General features: G+C 43.8%; 1 protein-coding gene across 1 annotated transcript; it reads left to right on the top strand.

Annotated features, from left to right (window-relative positions):
• Nucleotides 1-1501: 1501 nt before the first annotated feature.
• Nucleotides 1502-25589, top strand: LOC142463270 (melanin-concentrating hormone receptor 1-like). The gene is made up of 3 exons (XM_075565799.1): nt 1502-1779; nt 5889-5985; nt 22609-25589. Exons 2-3 carry the CDS (start codon nt 5901-5903, stop codon nt 23646-23648), a joined length of 1125 nt encoding a protein of 374 aa, XP_075421914.1. The 5' UTR covers nt 1502-1779; nt 5889-5900; the 3' UTR covers nt 23649-25589.
• The last annotated feature ends 898 nt before the right edge of the window (nt 25590-26487 follow it).

The following is a 26487-nucleotide window of genomic DNA, read 5'->3' as shown; positions in this document are numbered from 1 at the left end:
GATCTCAGACACGCTAATAGAGAGGGTTGGGGGTTCCCTAGAATTTGCCAATATAATTATAGGGTTCCTTAAACAAAAAAAAGCTGGAAAATCCTGCTTTAGGGATATGACCAGATGATAAATTAGAGTTTTTTGAGGAGGCTATTTGTTTAGCATTTTCAACAATTGCATATAATAATCATGCAACCACCTCTGGGGTGCAAACCCTGGCAGCAGAAGTCAGCACTGCACTTTCCAAGGGAGAGAAGAGAATCATTCAAACCAGAGTGATGAAGTAATTTTCCAGGGATCTCATGCAGTGCAAGTGGCAAAAACAAACCAAGGGAAATTTAATAAGGATCACGGTAAAAAAAAATACCTTTCTACCACATAATAATAGGCAAGAGGAGCACGGGAGGTGCTGCTAGTGCTCATCATTAGAGATGCAGGAGAGGACAACGGAACTGCGGAATAGTATAAACCAAAAGCATTTGTGCGTGCTGTGCTTGAGTGGGGCTGCTGCTGCCCTGTGGATGTACCTTTCTCAATACTATCTCATCCCTCTGCAGGACATTTACATCTTTATAATACATGAAACATTTCTCTGCTTGGAGCTACCTGTAGGAAACGCTGAGCGACGGGAGTGAGCCTTTCCTGCGAATCACTGCGGCTCTTTATCAGTGGTCCCAAATACCATAACAGCCATCACACAGCCAGAAAACTTCTATGAAATGTGCAAGAAAACAACACACAGAACCCCAGCAAGCTCATTTTGGGAACCCCTGAGCCCCCACAAAATATACATGTATATAAGTGAGAGCTACTGAGCATGGCAAATGTATACAACATGCGACAGAGAAGCCCAATGCTACATCCAATATGACAAAAATACATAGTAAAATACTTATATATTCTCTTGAAAAAGGGTCATTCAGTTTAACCCTTTGGCCAAAGCATCGTAAGCCTGCGAGCCACGTCAAGGTATGACCCAGTTTGCAGGTCCTAACACTTCTCTGTCGCTTGTTGAAACTTGCAACCCCATGATGGGGCCATTAACCCCTTTACTGCTGGGTGGGCAGGTTTAAAAATGGATCACTTGGTAATGGGATTTGATGATGTCTACACTGATCCCTAGATCTCTTTTTTTTTTAATGTTGTTCCCATTACCCTGTAGCCTCAAAGGCAAGAGGGAAGAATGCCTCGGCCATGACCGTTATTTACAGTATGATGTTAGAGACCTAGTACTAGAGCTAGTGACCTTGGGCTTGACACTATCCCCTGGAAACTAGATTGCAAGCTCTTCAGGGCAGGAATGAATACAACGTGATTACATTGTTGTATACACTGTCAGCCGCATGTTTGAATACATCTTTTATGTGAGCTATAAACACCCACTCACAGTAGAAGATGTGGAAGTATTTTTCCATTCACCTTACAGGAATCTGTTAGTTTGCATACCAAACTCTCTAATATTTGACTGATATGGGAATTCATTTGCCCCCAACCAGTCTGCCAGGAGGCTGTTCCATGCATCCACTACTGCCTTGCTCACTGCATCACCTGCAGCCTTCACAATGCAGCTAGCACTGTAACATGAAGAGTGTGTTGTGATGAGCTTTTGCTTTTCGTACCCCAGCGGTTGCTGGTCTGTGCGCCCCCATTGGCTGCCTGATCCTCACGTTGCCCAAGATCAGACAAAAACCCTGATCGTAGGCACAGCTGTGCAGAGCTTGGAAGTGCGGTGAGCCTCACTGACTGGCCGGCGGAGAGCAAGGATTTAGGCAGCAGCATCCTCAAAAGGTATTTACTGCATGACTTTACTTCTTAGCAATGATCACTGGACTTTCAATTTATGTACATCTTTATTTATATAGTGCCATCCACGTACACAGCGCTACACTGCAGCAACACCAGTAATACATGGGAACAGAAATACAGAGCATAGGGTTGTGAGGGACACTGACGTGCCCTTAAAGTGTTTATCAGTCACTGAAAACAACTCAAACCTGTGCTCAGGGGAAGGAACAAGGGAGAGAGGATTTAAAGGAGCCGCTAGTTATAAAACGTCCATGTGCAGCAAAGGAAACAGCCCCCCCCCCCCCCTCCGAAGGAGGAGGATTTTGTTTTAAAACCAAAGATTACAGGTGTACTTTTGGTCTCAATCCCTGCGGCATCAAAGGGGTTAACTCTCGCTGCACGGGGTGGAATTGGAGGACATACAGGGATTTTGAGTTGCGTGCTCCGATAAACCGAATACTAAATATTACAAAAGGTAATAAGTGGAAAGTGACAGAATAAACTTTTATACCTCAGTGATCTGTACGGAATTGTACAATAATATACTAATTATATAATATTAAATTATATTGTATAATAATAATAAATAATATGCGCGCTATTATAAGAACGTGATCTTCTATTACTTTTGACACAGAGAGAGAGAGAGAGAGAGATAAATGTCAAAATTCAAGGACATATAATTGACTGCAGCGTTATAGTTCTGAATGGAAAATACCAATAAATAATGGGCTAAACCTAACGTAACACGGCGAGATTCCGCTAAAGGGTATGATGCCCCATACGTGCTAAAGAAAGGTACAGCTTCTTCCAGGGTTGCCTCAGGAAGGCTAACACGGAGACTTTTTGCAATTAAATTTCCTTTTTTTAAATGTATTTATTTTATTTATATATTACTTTTCTTACCTTCTCTGGCGGCGGCACCTCCCAGCATCTCCTCCCGCAAGGCGCCGTCAACATTTGACGTCGCTGCGCCATGCGGTGTCAAGTTGCCATGACAACAGGATGACCGGTGGTGTCGTGCTGCCACAACGCGACGCCTCATGGCGACACGTGACGGCCCGTTGTCATGGCAACTACACGCCGCATAATGTCCCGTTGTCATAACAATGCGACGCAATTTGACGGCAGTTTGACGGCGCGGAGCCATGTTTTACGGGATCCTGCAGGGGACGATGCTGCCGCCGGAGAAGGTAAGAGCCCAGGTCCCGCTCGTAGATTTCACATGTAAACCCGCAGGCCGGAGATATGTGGCCGAAACCTGTAGTCTCTGGGTCAAATCCGGAGTGGTGAGAACTCTGGCTTCTGCCCCAAGGATGCCGAAGTATCATACAGTTGTAGTCATGTATGTATGTATATCTTTATTTACATAGCGCTTCACAGCAGTAGTACACGTGATATAATAATATAATACAGTGGGAATAAGTGCTTAAGACATAAAAGTAACACTAGGAAAAGGAGTCCCTGCCCCGTAGAGCTTACAATCTAAGTGGCAAGTAGGAAGAACGTACAGAGACAGTAGGAGGGTGTTCTGGTAAGTGCGTCCAAGCTTTTTTCTGATCGGCATGTCAGAAATAAAAACCAGAGGTCTCTCAGCTGTAGGTTTGCGGTAAAACTAGTATAAAATAATACACCCAATAAATGAAATTCAAAAATTCCCATTCTTCCCTCGTTAACCTGTGCAAGTATTGAAGGGATTATATTGCTCATGGGAGCTGGGGACGGGGCTGAGTTTGGGACTTGCTAAATTGGTTGCCAGAACAGATAAGGAGGCAGGGGAATGTATGGGAGTGACCCCAAATTGTGAGCCACTTGTCTTTAACTTGTTAACTTCTAGTCCTGTCTAAAAATTAGAGATGAGCGAGTTCGGATTTTCGGAATGCACTCCAAACCTTGGCAATTAAAAAACACATTAGGCGCCAGCCTTTTGGCCACATTTTGCAGGCCTGGGGGTGTCAGACTTCAAAAATCCAAACTTGTTCATCTCTCCTGAGCATCATATTGTTTCTCAAATTCAGTTTTGTTTAAGGGGAATTTCATATCATGCAGATCACAAACCTGGTACACAGGATAACAGTGCTTCAGTTAAGTTCAGTAATCATTTGTACTTGTGCATCAGCTTTCCAGACTGCAGAGGTCTCTCCATAAACTCACATCTGATGAAGACACATTGTACATTAACCTTGGCCCCCTGCAGACGCACTTACCAGAATGCCCTCCTACTGTCTCTGTACGTTCTTCCTACCTACCAATTAGATTGTTAGCTCTTTGGAGCAGGGACTCCTTTTCCTAAATGTTACTTTTAAGTCTGAAGCACTTCTTCCCTTTGTCTATTTTATATATTTTTATTTATATGATTATAACTATTACTGCTGTGATGCGCTATGTACATTAATGGCGCTATGCAAATAAAGACATACATACATACATACATACATACATACATACATACATACATACATACATACATACATACATACATACAAGAGACCTTGGCAGTGTGGAAAGCGCATGCACAAGAATCTTGGTCCAATAAAAGATATTCACAAGACCGCCAACAGCTTTACGGCGCCCAGGACTAGAGTTTTCACTAGTGTCCCTCCATGTCAGCAGCTTTGCGAGACCCCCCTCTTTCATTTACACTCCCCTTTCTCTTACATGCCCCCTTCTCACACACCTCTTAGCTCTCACCATCCTCTATTTCTCTCGTCCCTTCTCACACTACTCTCAATTTCTCCTCCCCATCCCTCTCTTACACCCCACCTCTACCCCCTCCCCCTCCCTTCTCTTATGCCCCCACCTGTCCCCCTCCCTCTTACAGCCCCACCTCTCACCTTCTCTCTCTTACACCCCCATATCTTCCCCCTCCCTCTCTTACACCCCCACCATTCCCTCTCCCTCTCTTACACCCCCACGTCTCCCCCTCCCCTCTCTTACACCCCCACATCTCCCCCTCCCCTCTCTTACACTCCCACTCCCCGCTCCCTCAATTACACCCCCACCTCTCCCCCTCCCCTCTCTTACACCCCCACCTCTCCCCCTCCGCTCACTTACACCCCCACATCTCCCCCTCCCCTCTCTTACACCCCCACATCTCCCCCTCCCCTCTCTTACACCCCCACGTCTCCCCCTCCCCTCCCCTCTCTTACACTCCCACTCCCCCCTCCCTCAATTACACCCCCAGCTCTCCCCCTCCCCTCTCTTACACCCCCACGTCTCCCCCTCCCCTCTCTTACACCCCCACGTCTCCCCCTCCCCTCTCTTACACCCCCACATCTCCCCCTCCCCTCTCTTACACCCCCACCTCTCCCCCTCCCCTCTCTTACACCCCCACCTCTCCCCCTCCCCTCTCTGACACCCTCACCTCTCCCCCTCCCCTCTCTTACACCCCCACGTCTCCCCCTCCCTTCTCTTACACCCCTACCTCTACCCGTCTCTTACACCCCCACCTCAACCTTCTTCCTCTCTTACACCCCCACCTCTGCCCCTTCCCTCACTTACACCCCCACCTTTCCCCCTTCCCTCACTTACACCCCCACCTCTCCACCCTCCCTCACTTATGCACCCACATCTGCCCCCTCCCTCTCTTACCCCCACCACTCTCGTACACTCCCACCTCCCTCTCTTACACCCCCACCTCTCCCGTGGCACAGCTAACAAAATATCTTACCATTTGTGCTGCAAATAATTTCCCTCATTGAGTATGTTTTCTTCCTGATTAATGCATTCCTATTATTCTCTTTTGAGACCAATCCATGCTACAAAGGTATTTTGAAGCTAAAAAGTGACACTCCCTATGTAATGACTTTCATGTCAGTTTAAATATGTGCGTGATGTTTCAGAGACTGGAACATGCACAGCAAACCTGTGTACAATGTGTGAATTCTCTCTGAGTGGTATCTGAATATATTAATTTGGCATGTGCAGTCACAACAGACATTAGCCCGTATTACAGACCCCTCTAAACGAATAGATGCGCATTAGAATGAGGGATTATGTAAGCATGTTCCTGAGTGCTCTGAGTGAGGAAGGATGCTTTGGTTGTGACCCAATCGTTGGGTTTTCCTAAGCCGGAAAGCATCAGTGGCTGAAACCGATTTTTTTTGTTTTAGGGCTCCAGGGAGATGGGCGAGTTGGAGATGGGGTCCCTCCTGGGCTTGTGCGATTTCAATGACTCCAATGTGACTGGCACAAGGTCACCAGCGGCAGGTAAATATCCCCTCTCAGTCCTGATTTTTAGGGTCTCACCAGCGCACTGGTAAGTGGAGGTGTCAGCATATTATAGGACCCTCTCAGAGAGATAGCACTGTAAGAGATGTGTTCAGAGGTACATTTAATGGAGACCGATTAGGGTGAAATTATATCTTGACTTTTCTGCTTTCCTGTGTCAGCCCAATTGTGAACTCAGGAATCCCTCTCCTGTTTCTAACAGGAGGCTTTTCTTAGGGCTCTAATGTGGCCAGGTGGAGTCTAGTTAATTGCCTGTCTGCAATTAACCAGCTCCCTACTGGATTTAGAGGCAGTTTCTCTCAAACAGTGATAAGTCCCTGTTACATACCTCCCCCATTTGTGGGAAGCTCGGGCTTACCACGGCCGAAGCCCATCCTTCCACTCTCACTCGAGATATCTCTGTGGCTCGAATGAGAGTGGATGAAGTATGAGAACCCTCAGTCCCGCTGGGATTGGGGCCCTTTCTCCAGGTTATTAGTGTCTTTTCCAGAAGGTGCTTGAGATCAGCCCTCCTCAGTCGCTCGAGGAGGAATTTTTCCAAGTACAATCTTTCTACTGACCGCTTGGTCATGAGTTTTCCCTGCGTCGGGCGATTCTTTCTTTGTAGGCAGACTGTATGTCGACAGTTGCAGAGCGTTTACGCAAATAGCGTTCTCTCGCAATTTTCCATGCACTCCAATTTAACACTAAATGTCCATTCCTTGTATCCCTTGCTCAGGTCTTGCAAAACCTCTGTTAGCTTACTTTTCAATTCTGTCTGATGTCCGGAATCCATTTCTACTATCCTAGACTCGTGCCTCATGGGATCACTTAAAGAGCATTCAAGAATAGCTATTTGAGTTTTCAGCTCTTGAAGCTATCCTTCTGCACTTCTTTTTCCAGTCAATGCAGTTGCCAGTTCAGCTTCTTTGGAGTTGAGTTGCGATTCCACATCTCCCAGTTGACTTAGAGCAAGGCTTAAATCTGTTTCCTTTTCTCTATTTCTGATCTGCAGCTCCCGGTGCTCCTCCCGTATGCTGTCCAGCTCCAGCTGGGCCCTCTCATTGGCCACGTGGTCCATCAATTTGCAGGCATCTGCCATCTTGGCCTCATAGAGCAGTGTCAGGCTGGCCACTTGACGAACGGACCCCTCTTCACTCTCTTCCTTTTTGGCGAGCTGTATATTGAGCTCAGCAACCTGCATCTGCAGAGCTGTAAGTTGCTGGGATATGTGTTTAGCTGCCGCTTTAGCTCTTCCACTTCTAGGTTTTGCTGCAAGTTCAACTCATCAGCGAGAGATCCCTGTTTCTTGAGTGCATCCTGCAATTCCCCTCTCAGTGTCTTCATCTCTTCACTGTGCTTTCTCTGAACTTGCTTCCACATATCCTTCATATTTTGAAGCTCTGCAGATTTCATCACGTTGTCGCTGCTTGCAATTTCCACGCCACTTTCTCCTGGGCGTACTTTTGGGGATGGGGCAGCCGCTCTGCTTCTCCATCTCTTGCTCTAGTTTCTGGACCTTCTCGTGCTCCCTCACATGCAGTCACCTGGCCTTTGAGCTTGGCCTCCAGTGATACTCTGGTGATGTTCAGGGTAGCCTCCAGTTCCTCATGCTGTTCTGCAAGGATATACTTGCTTCTTAGATGTTCCTGCAGCACTTGTACTTTTTTAGCAGTCTGCAGATTTTCTTCCTGCAGAGATCGCTATTTCTCTTTGGCAATCTGTAGGTGCATACTCAGACCTTGCAATTGGTTCTGCAGTAGGTGCTCTGCTTGTGTGCGTTGCTCCAATGCTTCTAACTTTTCATATTCAAATAGTTTCATAATTTTTTCTAGCTCCATGAAGTTTTTCATTCTTTTTATTGATGTGGTCACTCAAATCAGATTTTTCTTCTTTCAGCCTTCTATTTTCTCTTTTTACAGTCTGTAATATTCAGGGCCTCCTTGTAGTCCTCCTTCCATTAACGCACTTCTGAGTTGAAACTCCCGTTCTCCTGGCGTGAGACTTCTATCTCTAGATTGAGGGTGTGAAGCTCCTTTTGAGAGACTTTAAGATCCATACTAAGACTGTAGATAGCTTTTTGAGAGATGTCCAGCTCCTCAGCGAGACTGTGAAGTTCCTTTTTAAAGACTTCCAGTTCTTTGCGGCAACTGCTGATCTCTTGGTGTGAGGCATCCAGTTCTATGCGGAGAGTATAAACCTCCTTCTGAGAGACTTTCAACTCTCTATGGCAATCGCGAACCTCTTGCTGAAAGACAAATCTCTTTCAGTGCCTCTTCATACTTCTGTTTCAGATTAGAATCATTCGGTCAGACTTGCTCTGCTTTTCATCCATGGCGGTAATTGTAGTGTTCGCAGTATCTAGATCCGTCCTTAGATCCTCCATTTCGGTCTTGGCCACAGTGTAAATTGCGTGCAGTCTTCTGTAGCTCAGCATTATTTTCTCTCTCCATTTCCAATTCTTCACAGAGCAGATCACAGGTATACCTGGCAGCTTGCAGTGCATCTTCCGTTCTGGTCAAGGGATCGTTACTCACTGGTTCCGGCTCCGCTTCCCTGGTATGGTTGGTTGAGGGTTCCGCACCGGACAGACACTTCTTTGGGTTACACGAATTCTGCCTTGGGCCCTCTGGATATTCTGTCATCCACGTGACGAATCCTCCATTTTCTCTAGGCTGCAGAGCATCTTGCACCCCCTTTATCTCCGGGGGATCTGCTGACGTGTCTGTTCCTTCCACAGTAAATGAAGAACCGCTTTTCTTTTCCTGCCTTTTTATTTTGGATGATCCGTCCCATCAGGGATACTGGGGTCTCCGTCTTTATTTGAAACTTCAGCAGTTTCACTGTATCTGCCAGGCTTTTCTTGCAGTTGCGTTAGCGGGAAGGAATATTCGGGGTCATAGAGACCTGTGAGTTTAGGCACCTCCACAATTCTTGGGGTGTTTGTGGGTGTGACTCGGTTTGGGTTCCCCATTAAAAAAAAAAAAGAAAATATCTCATCCTTATCCGTATCCTCATAGGACCGGAAGGGACTCTCTTCCGTAGGGTAGGGTTCATTACAGGAACGCCACATCTTGTCCTCCAATTTGGGGCTATCCGGTGTATTTTTTTCCTGACCTTGGGAGGCACTATTGCAGCAGTTTTCACTCTATTCGCTAGAACCCCAATTGGTAGTCCTACAGGTGGACAGACTTTGCTTGCAGAGTTCGTAGCTCCCACAGGCGTCTCTGTAGACTTTTTCTTTTTCACTCATCCTTTCTCATCAGTGATACTGGATGTGCCTTTGCCAAGTAAAACTTCTGTATCTTCCTTGTGACCACAGCGCACTGCTTGCTACTGCAGTTCCTTGGCTCGTTGAAAAAAATATTCCTCTGGCTGTTGCCCTTTTTCTGGGGTTTCTTTTTTTTTTCCACCAGTGGTGGGGTAGACTCTGGTCACAGCATCAGTCTCTTGTGTGGGTCACCGTCTGTCGCAGTCCTCCCAGTCAAACTGTGATGTTGTGGCTTTCTTCAGTGCAGTGTAGTGTTCCTGCCTGGATGTGTAGCCCTTTAATTCTGGTCACAGCTGCACCTTGATTGTTGGTTTTACTGCTCGGGCTGTTTGCAGGAACTGTATGCAGGCAAAAGCACAACAATTTTCACAGGCTGTCTCTGGGGCCCCTTTGAAATTCAAGGGCCACCTCTCATCCCAACTTCTGACACCATATGTAAGAGATGTGTGCAGAGGTACATTTCATGGAGACCGATTAGGGTGAAATTATATCTTGGCTTTTCTGATTTCCTGTGTCAGCCCAAATGTGAACTCAGGAATCCCTCTCCTGTTTCCAACAGGAAGCTTTTCTTAGAGCTCTGTGGCCAGGTGGAGTCTAGTTAATTGCCTGTTGGCAATTAACCAGCTCCCTGCTGGATATAGAGGCAGTTTCTCTTAAACAGTGATAAGTCCTTGTTACAAGCACACTTCATTATCTATTATCTATGCCTATTTGTGATTTCAGTGCTGTACATACAACGTTGCAGGCACAAGGAGACCCTGCCCCCAAGAGCTTATAGCCTACTTTGTGTGTGTGTGTGTGTCTGAGGCACAGGGAGATAAAGTGACTTGCCCAAGTTCACGAGGAGCCGACACTGTGAATAAAAGAGGATTTACGCACTTCAAAAGCAGTGTGGTTACTTGCTAATGCCTTCTATGGCTCCATATAGTTATAGGGAGCAGTTATATGGAGCTATAGGCGGAGGTATAGGGAGCAGTTATATGGAGCTTTAGGAGGAGGTATAGGGAGCAGTTATATGGAGCCATAGGAGTTATAGGGAGTGGGTATATGGGGCAATAGGAGGAGTTATAGGTAGAGGTTATATGAAACAATAGGAAGAATTATAGGGAGCGGTTATATGGAGTAATAGGAGGAGTTATTGGGAGTAGTTATATGGGGTAATAGGGAGCAGTTGTATGGAGCCATAGGAGGAGTTATAGGGAGCAGTTATCTGGCAAATGTCTGTTTGATGTACTGCTCCAACACAGATAAATATATGTACAAAGGATCTTGTCTTTGTGTAGTAGTAGGACTCCTGTTCCTTTATGAATAAGCTCTTCAGACTGTCTTTGTGCCCGGTGAATAAAATGAGGGGATAATACAGATGTCATTAAGTCCTGAGTGATTAAAGAGTTGGGACATTATTCTCCTGGCTGATCTTTTGATATCAAAAAGCACATTCATTCAATCAGCCCTGGGGTCCTTAAGTGACCTGAAGTCCAGCCTTATTTTAACCCCTTTCATTGCCAGAGAGCCCTGCAACACATTCTGGGGTCGCTTACAAGGAAGTTGAGGGGCACTGGACGCAGGAACTGAAAAATACAAGGAGCAAAAATTATCATCTTTCCCCAAACACTTCTCATGATAAAATGTATTTGCATGAGGGCTGAGCACGTTCCATGTCCAGCTGGAGAGGCCGAGGGGTTCACAAACTCAGACCCTCAAAGGACCACAGAAAAATATTGTATGCATCCAAACAGTATCAAAACTATACTCAATGCTGTGCCTAGCTCTAATCTATCCAACAGGTACTCAATCTACTGTATACATACATAACCGTACTCTGCCCAACAGGTACTCAGTCTATACATACATAACCGTACTCTGCCCAACAGGTACTCAGTCTATACATACATATCCATACTCTGACCAACAGGTACTCAGTCTATACATACATATCCGTACTCTGCCCAACAGGTACTCAGTCTATACATACATATCCGTACTCTGACCAACAGGTACTCAATCTATACATATATAACCGTACTCTGCTCAACAGGTACTCAATCTATACATACATAACTTTACTCTGCTCAACAGGTACTCAATCTATACATACATAACTTTACTCTGCCCAACAGGTACTCAATCTATACATACATAACTTTACTCTGCCCAACAGGTACTCAATCTATACATACATAACTGTACTCTGCCCAACAGGTACTCAATCTATACATACATAACTGTACTCTGCCCAACAGGTACTCAATCTAAATAATAATAATAATTCAGCATGTTCTTGTATAGCGCTGCTAGTTGTACGCAGTGCTTTCCAGAGACAGTGTTACTGGGATTGTGACTTCATGTATACAACAAAGGACAAAAAGCCCCACTAATGCATCCAATATGACAAATTATATAGTTAAATACTTATTTGTTTTTCATAAGTAAGGGTAATTTCTTTGGCCAAAGCATTTTAAGCTTGTAACCTCGTCAATGTATCCCCTCTTTCCAAGTCCTAACACTACTGCACCCGCAGAAAACCTCCCCTAACCTCTCTAATGGGCGGAGAACTGTCTTATTGGACTGGTCTTTCACAGCTGTGTAACAAGAACTGCCAATTTATATGTTCCAACTTTATAGCCTATTCGCCAGATATCTCTCGGCGTGCTGCAGAGGAGTGTTTTGTACGGTACTGTATATAAGTCAATAGGTGCTCTGCCCTCTGTCGCTCTCTCTTTGGAGCAATAGGGGTTTCCACTCTAAACCAATGGTGTACAAGTCCTGTCCTCAAGACCCCCCAACAGGTCAGATTGTAAGGATATCCCAGCTTCACCAATCAGTGGCTCAGTCGAATTGAGCCACCTGGGCTGAAACAAGGAGCCACCTGTGCTGAAGCAGGGATATCCTAAAAACACAACCTGTTGGGGGTCTTGAGCACTGGAATTGAGCCCCCCCTGCTCCAAACCAAGGGTCAATTTTGTATGGATCACAAAGTGGTGCAAAGACTCTGCACACCTCTAGTGATTATGAATTGATATATGATGGGGTTGGAATTCTGACAGGAAGAACTACTTTTATTTACCACATTCCTGTATTCAAAGCCACGTCCTTTATTGTAGCTTGGATATAAATATATATATGTGTTGCTTACTGCTCCGGTGCCCTTCTCCCAACATAGAGAGACCACTTTGAGCGCCCAACAGCTTGTACCATGATGCTAGCACTAGCGACGCTGTAAGAATACCCCTTATAATGAGAGAATTCATCCTACAGTACATCACAGGAAACATTAATGAGCCTGGACTATATTACTACAGATAAAGCCAAGAGAGCAGGTGGATGTGCAGTTAGCAAGATATATTAATGTTTCACACAGACCCCAGCAAGGAGAATATGTGCATCTATAAACGATTCCTATACGGTCTGAAGTTCATAATGATGGCAGCCACATTCCTTCTGGCAGTTCTATTAACTAGAAATAGCTTTACATCCAAATGCATTCGGTGAATACCTTTCACCTTGTCACGGCGTCTCCCTAAACTCGAGCCTTCTAGTTGTAAATTATTAAAAATAGGACAAGACACATGTATTGTAGAGATCCCCATTAACCCATTTGCAGCTAGCAGGGATTTGCTGAGCATTGTCATACTACTGTGCTTTGCAATCTGGATGCAGGGGACGAGTTTAGCAGCGCAATGCAAAGGATTTGCATTCATTTACAGTCTCTTCCCAGCTGTGGGTTTGGATGAAAGTGATTCTATACTCATCACCGCTGAATTCAGCATTCCAATCATATTACATGCATGGCTTTCTGCGTCATTTGAAACAAGCTAGCTATTAGGAGGAGGTAAAAGCTATTGTTTCTGGGCTATAAGCATTTCTATTTCACATGGATATTTTCAGGCTAGATAACATGCATAATCTTTGCTGTGCACCCCAGAACTGGAGGTACCTGTTACCCATTGCACTCAAGAGGTTAAGGGGATGAAAGTGCAATGCTCCCTTTCAGTAAATATCTGCCTTTCAGTTTCAAATCAATCCTTCAGTGAGTGTAAGGCAAAATTCTTGTCTTCCCTGCCAGCGTACGCGTCACAGCGCTTTGCGCGCCCACACACACACACAGCCACTGGGGCCTGCCCCATAGAGGGCTGTGCGGTGGTGTGTGGCGTGCAAACCGTAGCATGCGCCGCCGTGTCTACCGGGGACTCAGCCTAACTCAGCAGCTACAATGTATTCTTATATTAGCCAGCGAATAGAGAAACAAATCTCAAATATCAGTGCAGCAAAGTTGAAGGATTGGTAGTACCATGAAGATATATAATAAACATCTAGTTGTAGAGTGGACAGATATTGAAAATAACAGTAAGTTAATGAATAAGCTGGTTGAAGAGCTCATTAATGGAATAAGTAAATGCCTTTTGGAGTATTTAAAGAGCCAAAGCTGTCATGTGTAAATAACAACTGTGAGTCAATATTTCCTATTGATAGGCAGATCCCCCTAGAGCAAATATATTCACATATATTACTCACAGTTCTGGGTTTTCTGTCCTTCAGAGTGTGCATCCAGTCACAGAGTAGATGAGAAGAAATCCAAATGAGGAAAAACGGAGCACAACAAATCCCAAAATCTGGGGCTAAGCAGAGGCAACAATTAAACAATGACTTTTATTAATGGGTAGACATCATGGAGGTACAAAAATACTCTAACGCGTTTCGGGCTGAAAATAGCCCCCGAATTGCATTAGAGTATTTTTGTACCTCCATGATGTCTACACATTAATAAAAGTCATTGTTTAATTGTTCCCTCTGCTTAGCCCCAGATTTTGGGATTTGTTGTGCTCCGTTTTTTCTCATTTGGTTTCCTTCTAGTATTTGTATATTACTAAGCTCAAGTAAAGCAACAAGAATCAGGACCAGCGCAACTTGGGAGGCCCCTGGTCAATGGGGACAAAGATACATAAACAAATGCAAAAGCATGGGTGCTACAGGCAGAAAACCTAGTCAGGGCAACAGCATAATAAGCAAGTGGGGGGCCGTGCACACCAAAAAGGAGATGCTAGAGGATTCTTGCAAAAAGTCATTTAATGACGGGAAGCAGTCACAGAGCTCCAACGTTTCGATGCAAGCCCCTTCATCAAGGATAAAACACAAATGACACAGCACCCTTAAATATTGTCCAAACAGTACCCATACCCACAACACACCCACCTCCAGCTGCTCCAATGGGCCATCCCTGTAGATGGAAACGTCTACTTGCTGCTGCTGGCGTCACTAGAAGAAACATCCTGGCTCTGTGATTGGTGGACAGTTTCCATGGCGCAGCTCGTTTTTTTCAGACGCCTTCTTGGGACTCTGGATAATTTCCTAATCTCTATGATACGGCGACGCATCAATAATACGGCGTTTCCAGCTACGGAGATGGCCTATTGGAGCAGCTGGAGGTGGGTGTGTTGTAGGTGTGGGTGCTGTTTGGACACTATTTAAGGGTGCTGTGTCATTTCTGTTTTACCCCTGATGAAGGTGCTTGCACTGAAACGTTGGAGCTCTGTGACTGCTTACAGTCATTAAATGACTTTTTTTTTTTTGCAATAATCCTCTAGCATCTCGTTTTTGGTGTGCACGGACCCCCACTTGCTTATTATATTACTATGGTAACATTATCTAGTGTTACACTTTGCAGCTCAAACCGCTTTGAACATTGGCAACATAAACAGGAAAGTGTTGCAAAGATCTTGCACTGCTGGGGAGGTGGCTAAACCCTGCTATAGACATCAAAGGATGCTCAGTGTATTCAAACTCATTAAAATGGCATTAAGAGATTAATTTTAAAATGAAAAAAGGCAGTAAATAAGTAAAAGTTCTAATACTACAGAGCTGATTTATGGAGAGAGAAAAAAACACACGTAGGATATTTCTGGGATTGCTCCTCTGGTGTTTTCCTTTGATACATTTGGCGCACTTCTATTGCGCTGGATTGGCCCAGGCAAAGCAGGTACCAGCTCGGTTGTTTGACGAGCGGTAGCAGCTTGACTGCAACACGACCAGACTACAGACAAAAGGGGGGGGGGGTAGCTGAAGGATAGCAATGTATTGGGAGCGGCGGTGGGAGGCAGTTGGTACCCCAATAGTCACACCAGTAAAACGTAGTAGATGCATGGAGTAGCATGCAGGCCGTGTCAACAATATAAAGTCATTAGTGGAATTTTCCTTTGAAAGGCGCCTGTACTTGCTAAAGATGCACCCAATCTCCTGTCGATATTGAGTAGATTATATTTATACTCGGCACATAGCTGCAGAATCTCGTTTTTATTGTATATGATGACATTGCTGTGTAATAGATATCACTTTAGGGTTCGGAATGCGGATGCTACCAGTTTCCGTGACAACCGATCCAATCTGCCCGCACCTTCTCTCCCAGGTCTGGGATCTTCTATTTTTCGAGTGACAGGTCGGGGCAATAACAGTTGTTAGGAGTGCAGGTACGCGGCGGGGAGCGGACATTCTGTGTGGTCGCGGTAATTACCCTGCAATATATGGAACGGGCCATTTAAAATGACAGGGCAGATGGGAGGGGCAGGTGGTATTTAATAAGTCAACTTAATTGCCCTCGAGTGAGTGCACCTTTAACCAGGGGTGGAAATTTTCACCGGTGTGCCGCGGTGCAAGTTAAAGAAAAGATGTAACCTTAATAATAATAATAATAATAATAATAAATAATAATAACTTTATTTATATAACGCTTTTCGCCCAATGGGACTCAAAGAGCTTCACGGTTACAAAAAGGAAACAAGAAGAAAACATTTAAAGACCAAACACAAGGAATGATACAATACAGGATGGTGCTGTAGCTATTAAATGCCGGGCAGGTTGTGGATCATTAATTAAATGCCTGGGTAAGCAGGGAGGTCCTGAGCCTGTTATAGATTCCCAGAGAGGGGGGGTCTCTTGAACTGTATGAGGCAGACTGTTCCAAAGAGTGGGAGCAGCGCGGCTAAAAAAATTGGGCCCCAAAGGAAGTCACGGGGATTCTGGGAACTGTTAGGAGTCCATGCTAAAAGCAAACATTTGGCTGCTTCTGTGGGTCCATGAATGTGGAAGTGTTTCTCAATCAATCGTTTGCTCTGCCTTTAGACTACCCTGTTCTGATCAGAGAGCAACTACGTTGAAGGGAAGGGAGAGCAGGGGGCTTGCTGGACACCCAGGGGCATCCCACACAAGGGAGAAACTAGAGGACATCAAACACCTAAGTCTCCGCTCATTATGTTTACAAACAAACTTTAAAAAAGGATTTAAAAAAAAATACATATAGATGTCAGATTGTGGTAAAAAAAAGTAATCATCCAGCTGTGACCCCGTAAGCAAGTCACTGCCATTCGTACAGTTTGGTCTCAGGATGGACTACCCCTGTAGCTGGTAATTAAGTGTTAATTTGAGAAATCTAGAAACCTGGCCTAGTGGTTGCTCTGGAGAATTGAACTTGGGAGTGTTCTGCATTAGGCCGCGTTTATAGTGCCGACGACGCGACCGATGACGTCACACGTCGCTGTCACCACTGGCGAAAGTTAAACTTTAGTTTTAAGTGACGTTGCTGGCGACAAGGCCAGTGACGTCACGAAGGGGGCGGGCAGCGCCCTGTGATTGGTTTAGAGACAGTCATGTGGCAACTGTCTCTAAAAAAAAAAATCAAATTTCACTGGCTTCCAAATTTTTGGTCGCTCCGTCGAGATCGCGCTTACTATAAGCGCATGCAACGGATTCAATGGATTTGTTTTGGAGCGGCGTCGCCATCGCCAGGCGCTATAAGCGCAGCCTTAGGCCTCAGCCACAGTGATCACCTGTGCGGCGCGAACAAGAAAAGGCCCTCTATAGGGCCTGCCATAGTCCGCGTGTGCTCGTGCATGATCAAGCGCGATAGGGCAACCACATTTTCAAAAGACGTGTCTTTTTGTGCAGCGGCGGAGAGATGGTCACGGCAGTGGTTCAGCCAATGAGGGCAAACCAGCCACGTGACATCATGGCCACGCCCCCCCACCGCAAGCAATCTGAAGTCCACAGATTGCTCGAGCGAAGGGCAAACACGCTGCCATGCGCTCTGTCACACGCGTACCCGCGCCCACTGTGGTCGTAGCCTAAGAGATACACAGGGTGTTATTAATCAAAGTCTCCCGGCTGTAAATATGGGCAAAACTGGTTTGAAAATACTGCCCTAGTTTTATCAAAGAGAGAGCCCCCCATTACATTAGTTTCAGTGGGTACAGATGTTTCTTGATAAATTTGGTGCAGTTTTGTTGCCAATCCAATAATCTTCTGCAAGTATTGTGTGAATTCCGTGTCTGTTCGCCAAATAAGAACAACTAGGACAAGCTTTAAACATTGTCACAAATATCAAACTCTTCCCATTAGGACCTTAACATATTCAACAAAGGAAGGGATAAGGTATATGAGCGAAACGTAAAGATAGTGCAAGAGGGTGGATATGTTACAAGAGGGAGCATTTTCCATATACGATAGAATATGAACTTTATAATAATTCCGTATAGTGCTTTTCTCCCAGTGGGACTCAAAGCGCTCCACAATTACAATATATGTCGAAATTAAATGACCCCAATAAGTCATGAACCCATTCAGTGCCTGAGGGTCGTGCCACCCCACTGGCTAAGGGCACTCCCGCATTGTGTGACCGCTCTTGGGAGCGATGTAGTGATCAGTTTTCTGTTCCGGGTGCCAGGTTTGATGTGACGAGGAAGACCCTTCAGTGAGGTACACAATCGTATACAGCCCCTAAAAACCAAGCAAAGGCCAACGACGTACAGTGTACATCATATGGGCCTCCGTAAGTCAGGGCATTGAAGGTGTTAATGAGTGAAACGGACATTTAAATGCTTTTACAGAAGTTATAGAATATCTGTAGAATTAGTCGCTGTACTGAGATTTACTGTTTTAAGTTCAAGCTCTTATTTTTTGTCTCTTCAAAACTGTTTTTTGTTTCTCCCCCCTTATAATAACCGTGTCTTATTCCCAGTCACACTTGAGTGCTTTTGTATTTCCATGTTGCTGAATGTTTGATTGTATGTAAGAAGACCCAAGCCCTCTTGGAAACATCGGACCTTAAATAGGTCTTTATTGATCCTCTTCCAATTGAAAAGAATAATGTTGTCAGATGCAGCATAATTTGCAGTCTTGAATCAAGAACATGCAGTCCCTTTTTGACTAATGACCAACTTCAAGGAGCAATTAGCAAACAACTAGCTGAAAGCAGAAAGGGCATCTACAAAGCAAGTCTGAGAAAGTTCAAGTAGCAGAGTAAGTGGTGCTGTATTTGGCATTATAAATTGCCCCACTAATTGGTTAAGAAATAGTCATGTGATGCTGCCCTGTGTGTATACATCTGCTTTTGTTCCATGGCCCAATCCAATTGATCAATCCACTTTAGGTTTGCAGTAAAGTGAAAGTGCTCATCCATGCCTATGCACTTAATGGATTAGTAGTTCTATAGAGTAAGGCCCAAAAGCTTCCATCAAAAAAGCATAGACAAAAAAAACCCGAGGCTTTTGTGAAGGGCTACTTTCGGAATCATACCTGTACAAGTGAGGTAATATTCCTAAATTACAGATTGTGTCTCTGTTTTAAGGCATTCACAATAGTATCCATACATGGGACACAGTGTTAAAATGTTTTGATGTCACGGTTCTTCTGGCTGGAAGATTTGAAAGTTAACATTAGTGTTAATCTGTACTGTACATCGAAAGAAGAGACAATTAAGGTGCAATTTAATTTATTGTATTGTATGTCTTTATTTATATAGCGCCAAAAGTGTACTCAGCGCTTCACAAAGAATACAGTACAGGGAATTATAATAATACAATAAGTGCAGCAAAAATCAGACAATGGGAAAGGAAATCCCTGCCCCGAAGATCTTACAATCTAAGAGGTTTGAGGGGAAACTTTCAGAGACAGCAGGTGAGGGAATAAGTGCTGTAGATGGGTGTGCTTGGCCACAATGGGTAGTATAAGTGACTGTGGGACAATAGTCATGAATGCAGGCTATTGGGATGCTTGATTTGTGGGGCAAGTTTTAAGGTTGGTCAGTGTTAAATGAAAAGGTTAACACCATTTACAGGGGAAGAGATGGCAGGGAGGCGCGAGTTAGATCAGGTGTGTATGTCTGGCTTCAGGCTTAGGGGAGATCCCCAGCAGCAGGAAGGTCTAGATAGAGGGTGTGAATAGAGGATTTGTGGGGGTGATTTTTATTAAGGGTTGTTGGGAGAGAGAGGTGTATAAATAATGGTGCCGTGGGGAGTGGGGAAGTTGGAGAGAACAGGGACATTCACCAAGGAGTGAGGAAACAGCAAACAGAAAATGCAATAAGGAGGGCATAGTGATACAGGAGGAGACACTTCCCAGTTATTGGAGGATAGGAAGAGTACAAATAATCACGGTTTTTACAAAGTAAAGTTCTCACAGTTGTAAAGTTGTTGTTCAGAGTCCAGATCTTCCTCCAATCTTCACCTCCAATGTCAACTCCACACACTTAAATGTTACACAGCCATATTTATGGAATCCAATTTATGCAGAACCTTCTTATTGTTCCATTAAAATATAGCACAACCGACCACAAGTCTACCCTTCAAGAACAACAGAGCACTGTGTCTGCCGTGTATTCATGGGTTGAACCCTTTGAAGTTACAATGTCTCCTTGGATAACCTTTTGATGCATATGCTATAATGACTGCACAGATGCTCGTCTGAGGAGTCTCCCTAGGACGCATAACCTTTTCTGATCTGTAATTAAATAAAGGTCCCTACACAATTTCAATACATCCACTGGGTTTACTGCAACCACATATCTTGGGTGACTTCCAATTACCATTGTTTAGCATCTGCAGTTCAACAAAGCTTTAATTAGGCAGTTTATAGAAGAACAGTGTCATCCCATTTTAGTTTTACATTACGAGCTAGAGATGACTCTAATGTAAGGAGTCATAGCTAACTAAGGGTTTGTAATTAGAGAGCGCAAGAGAAAATAAACGCTCTTTAATAACGTGGGTAGAACTGAAACATATCTATTGTGTTCTACTTTTTTAAGGTAATCAAATCACTTTTCATAAAAGCATAACATGACGCTGAAAACCACACTCAGTTTCTACTTCCTACTTTGCTTATGGCCACTAATTTATTTATTTATAAAATGTTTTACCAGACAGTAATACATTGAGAGTTACCTCTCGTTTTGAAGTACTGTATGTCCTGGGCACAGAGTTATAATGACAAATATATGGTTACAAAAACATAGTTACAATGAGTGAAAAGGGTTATACATTATATACAAGACATTGCATGCAGAGTGAAAGATACTATATATAAAGGAGTATATAACAGTTACAGACCAGATTAAAATGTGAGACAGCTTTAGTTTTGAAAGAACTTAGACTGGTGGCGGCTGTGAGAGTCTCCGGTAGACTGTTCCAGTTGTGGGGTGCACAGTAAGAGAAGGAGGAGCGGCCGGATACTTTGTTGAACCTTGGGACCATGAACAATCTTTTGGATTCAAATCTCAGATAAGTGCTGTGTAACGTGTAGCTGACCACAAATGAAGCGCGACCGCGGTGCTGAGGTAGGGAATTGAGTAACCCCAACCCACAGCCACGCCTAGGAAGTAGATTGGTCGTGCAAGCCAGGTCAGGATTATAGATGTGTGAGTAGTAGAGGGTACTTGCCGTATCAGGAGAGGAGAGTTGCGGATCGTCGGGGTACTAGCGAAGGTAAGGACTAGAGACAGGAGAATGGTCGTTCGTAGCCGTATCAGGAGAGGAGGGGTGCGGAGTCCAAGGTGAGTAGCAGGGTCAGGCAACGGCAGGATACACAAGCAAGACAAGGTAGCAGGAACGGAATGCAGCAAGGCACGGCATCACACAAGACTATGATGCTCAGCAATCAGAGACTTGATAACAAGCAGGTTCAATATCACAGAGGTAGGTAATGTTGCATGGAGCTGTTGTGAGACAAGTGAGTGTGTGCAGAGTAAACAGCAGAGGTGTGCCTTTTCCTTGGCAAAATGTTCTGCTGCATTACATGCTAAGGTCTGTTCAAGGTTTGCAGAGGGATTTGGGGGATGGGGGATGGGGGGTGGGGGTGTGTGGGAGAGGTAGTCAAGTGTTAGGAGAAGCTGCAGTAAATAAAGTGGATAGAGGGGTTAGTTGGGCAGACTAACAAGCATGTGATAATAGTGCTGTTTAGATAGCTCCCCATTTGTTGCCTTGTGTAGAAGAATTTACCAAAAGTTTCAGTCTCCAGTCCAACTACTGTCTAACTACATATCCACTTCAAATGCAACATTCTTACATGCAATGCTCTCCCTTACGTGATTTCAGATTGATACATCTAGCAGTCACATGATCTCACCCCAATAAATCTGCCTGTTACAAGTTGGACAATTAACACCACACAATTAACCAATAAAGTTCGCTATTCTCAACATACCAGAGAACTAATACAGGCAGGGTGTGTGTGTGTGGGGGGGGGGGGGGGGGGGGGGAGTCCTATATATGCAGGGGATCAATGAGTTAAACATACCAGAGAACTAATACAATTCACATATTATTTCAAGGACTGACATCTATACGATATTCCATGGGACAAGTGTCCAAGCTTCATATAATGACTGCATCAAGAATGAAAGTGACCATTTTTAATATTTACTACAGATGTCTGCTCTTGAAAGCAATTGCATTTTATAAATATAAGCAGCAAATAAAAATATCACTTGTGAGCACACGTCTCAGACAGGCCTGCGAACCTGCCATTCCCCATTATCTCTTAGCATGCAGTGCTTCCACTGCAGCCAGGGATTCTGGGAAATGACATGCAAATGAGCACATTGTATATAAATATAACCATAATTTTAATCAGAAACTGATATTCTGTATGTTGTCACAATAAGTGCCACATAATGACATTGTTAAGCATGCTTTGTGTGTGTCATTTGTCTATGATAGGTTGTTACCAGCTCGAAAAAGAGTAAATAAAATGTCGATTAGCTTACAAAGTGCCAGTTTCAAAGTGGCAGCCTTCACTATGAGAACATCCAATCCTGGTCTTTAGCTATGTTGTTAATTACCCTTATATGCCTATTCTAGTTTTCTTTGTTTTAGTCTGGGGTACATTTTAATGGTTCAACATAAGTATTACCCATACTGTACGTGTAGTTTGTACACAGGCTTTATGACAGTAGAAGTCTTTTGTACATCTGAAGACTTGTGAGGTTTCCAAAACGCATGCATAGCTAAATCTATAAGTAACTCATATTACCCATGGCATGTGGCAGGAAATTGTTTAAATTTTTTATGTTTTCCCCAATTTCTTGGCAGTTTTCAGCGGCAGAAGAGATCACAGCAGCATCGTGCTCCCGGTCATCTTTGGAATCATATGTCTGGTGGGGACCATTGGAAACTGCATTGTTATTTACACCATTAACAAAAAACCGAAGGGCAACCACAATATCGCTGATATCTTCATTGTGAGCCTGTCTGTGACTGATCTCCTCTTCTTGCTTGGAATGCCTTTCCTAATTCACCAGCTCTTGGGCAATGGTGTCTGGCACTTTGGAGCCAACATGTGTACCATCATTACTGCCCTGGATGCCAACAGCCAGTTTGCCAGCACCTACATCCTTACCGCAATGTCTGTTGACCGCTACCTTGCAACAGTCCACCCCATTCGCTCTTCGTACATGCGGACAACCTGTGCAGCAGCTATGGTGATTTTAATGTTATGTATTTTTTCCCTCATTACCATCATCCCAGTCTTCATGTACACCCAGCTAATTGAGCTGCCAGATGGCAATGCCGGGTGTGGCATCATCTTGCCCAATCTCTCCATTGACATATACTGGTATACCCTCTATCAGTTCTTCTTGGCCTTTGTTATTCCTCTTCTCATCATCTGCATTGTTTACATCAAAATCCAAAAACATATCTCCTGTGTGGTTGTCCCACTGCCTCAGAGAAACTTTAGGGCCAGGTCCAAGAAGATCACTAGAACATCTGTAACCATCTGTTCTGCCTTCTTCATTTGTTGGGCACCATATTACATTTTACAGCTGGTCCACCTTAAAGTGGCACATCCTACTGTCATGTTCCTCTATGCCTACAATGTAGCTATTAGTCTTGGCTATGCAAACAGCTGCATTAACCCATTTATCTACATTGTGTTAAGCGATACCTTTAAAAGACACCTGATAAAGGCAGTTTGTCCAGGGCAGCCAGTGAGAAGAAGTGAAAGACATGCTGCTAGTGAGGTCAGTCCTTCTGTGAGAATATGTTCTGTTCCAACTCAAGAGACATCCCTAAGTATGATGTATTCTCATAACATAGACAATTATATTTCTCTGTCTGTTTCTGTTCCATAAACAAAATATGAAGTTGAAACCCAGACAACCCTAAGATTGTAAACATCACAGTGGTAAATGGGAAGTGTGTTGCTGTTGATCACGTGTGGCTACTGTAACTCCAGTCCTCAAGGGCTACCAGCAGGTCAGGTTTAAAAGATATCTCTGCTTCAGCACAGGTAGTGTAATCAACGAATGAACTACTGATTGAGCCACATGTGCTGAAGCAGGGACAGATTGAGCCGCCTGTGGCTCAGTCATTCTTATTTAACCTCTGATTGAGCCACCAGTGCTGAGGCAGGGATATCCTTAAAACCTGACCTGTTGGTGGTCCTTGAGGACTGGCGTTGGCCGTCCCTGATGTAGGGCAACTTCAAAATGAAATGTAAATTTAATTTCTCTAGTTATGTCAAATGCCACAGAGAGTATTTATTAGCAATGGATCGTATGAATTATTCAAACAGATGAATTATTGATGGGATTTTGGCATATTAAAAATGGTTTACCTAATTTTAATCTAAATTAATCATCATATTAAGGAACATTACAGCATGTTATCTCAGAGGTTCATGTAATCATCTGCATTCCAGACCAACAGAAAACATCACAACCTGCGAAGTCAAAAACTAGGACGGGAATGACCCAAAGAAGCCATTACAATAACTCCAAACTATGTTTCTTAATGAATGTGCGATTGTTGCATTCCATGAACTGTCTATATATTGTGTCAATATGTTGTATTTTATTCTCTGCAGTTATATTGCATCTTATAAATATATACATAAACATTGGTCACAAGATAGTGCACAGGATGTCCTGTCACAATAAGTGACACATAATGACATTGTTATGAGCAAGATGTTTGTGTGTCCTTTGTCTGTAATTAGTTGTCACATGTAGCTCCGAAAAGGAACAAGTAAAACGACGAGTAGTTAAAAAAAAGTGCCAGTTTAACGATGGCAGCTTTCACCATGGGAACATCCAATTCTTGTCTTTAAAAAAGTTGTTAATTATCCTTCCATTCCGTTAACAACCAATGAGTAACAAACAATGCAAAATGAAGAAAGATGCGAAATAAAAGAAAAACATGTACGAAATAAGAAATATTCACTGTGGCAAGAAATGTCTTTTATTACCTGTTGAGAAATTCATGTTTTCTGTGAGCGAGAGCCCAGGGGCAACACATTTCTAACCCCTCTAGCATTAAAAGGGTAAAATATGCCACATTAGTTTTTATTTTTTTTTAACAATTTGACTCCCAGTTCTTTTATGCAGAGGAAAAAGTTAAATACCCCTTACCTCAGGGGTTCTCAAATCCAGTCTTCAAGACGCCCCAACAGGTCAGATTTTAAGGATATCTCGCATTCAGCACAGGTGGCTCAATCAGAGGCTCAGTCGAAGAGCCTACCTGTGCTGAAGCTTGAACTGAGTGAGCCACCTCTGCTGTAGCTGGAATATCCTGACAACCTGACCTGTTGGGTGGGTCTTGAAGACTGGAGTTGAGAACCGCTGCCTCACCTTTTTTCTGATATATGAAGTAAACCATGAGAATTGTTTTAGTAAGTTAGTACTAGCAACAAATGTTGGATTTGCAATGAAGCAAAATCACTTCTGCCATTTGTTTACTAAATAAGTTACACGTTCAAACCCAACTTGGAACAATGCTGCACTGACCTCACAGCTCAATAGGACTGAGTTATATTGGACTTTTGATGACATTCACGGTGATCAATTTTTTTTTGTAAAACACTCTGAAAATATTATTCTCCACCAACATTTCTCCTCAAAAGAAATGTACAAGAGGATTTCACTGTGAGGTATGCAACTTGCATGAAAAAGGGAAGATCAGGGGGAATTGAAGCACAAACATTTTGGATTGTGCAAGTTCTACTGGACATTTAAACTTCAAGGGTCGATCCAAGCCCTTTTTTTTAAAACTTTGTTTTTAATCCAGGTTTGAAGCAGGGGGTTGCCAAAGCTGAACCCCATTAATTTCAGCTCTGGGGACAGCCTGGTTCCGGAGATACTTACCTCCATAGTAAGTGACGTTAGCCGCTCTGCCTGAGCTAGCTGGGCTTTAAAGTTTAAAGCTCCCACATCACACAGGTCAATAGGAAGGCGTATGGGATGACATCAGGGCTTCTTATTGGCCCGCAGGGAGCGGGAGCTTTGAAACGCGGCCATTACGTTGTGTGTATATACATACATATACACACACACAGTTGTGTGAAAAAGAAAGTACACCCTCTTTGAATTCTATGGTTTTACATATCAGGGCATAATAACAATCATCTGTTCCTTAGGTCTTAAAATTAGGTAAATACAACCTCAGATGAACAACACCACATGACATATTACACCGTGCCATGATTTATTTAACAATAATGCTCCAGAGCAGCAAACTGCTAAAACTTCAGCTTTTATAGAGGTGGCCACACTTGCTGATGATCAATTAATCAAGTGCATTTGATTAGCAGCACCTGTCTGCTACTTAGCATCTTAATTCCTATGGAAGCAGTAAGGGTGTACACTGTACTTATTTTTCACACATGGCTTCTCCATTTTGGCTTTATTTTTGTTAAATAAATCATGTAATATGTCATGTGTTGTTGTTCATCTGAGGTTGTATTTACCTAATTTTAAGACCTGCTAAGGAACAGATGATTGTTATTATGTCCTGATATGTAAAACCATAGAATTCAAAGAGGGTGTACTTTCTTTTTCACACAACTTTATATCACTATTTGGGAAGCAGGGGGTCTCCAGAGCTGAACCGCATTCATTTCAGCCCTGGAGACCCCCTGTGCCCTGGGATACTTACATCTAAAAAGGTGCTGGCGGTATCTAATGCAGGTTTAAA

The sequence above is a fragment of the Ascaphus truei genome, chromosome 11 (assembly GCF_040206685.1).
Source record: "Ascaphus truei isolate aAscTru1 chromosome 11, aAscTru1.hap1, whole genome shotgun sequence".
Classification (NCBI taxonomy): Eukaryota; Metazoa; Chordata; class Amphibia; order Anura; family Ascaphidae; genus Ascaphus; species Ascaphus truei.
Note: the sequence above shows the minus strand (reverse complement) of the source record. Positions and strands in the feature narration are given on the sequence as shown.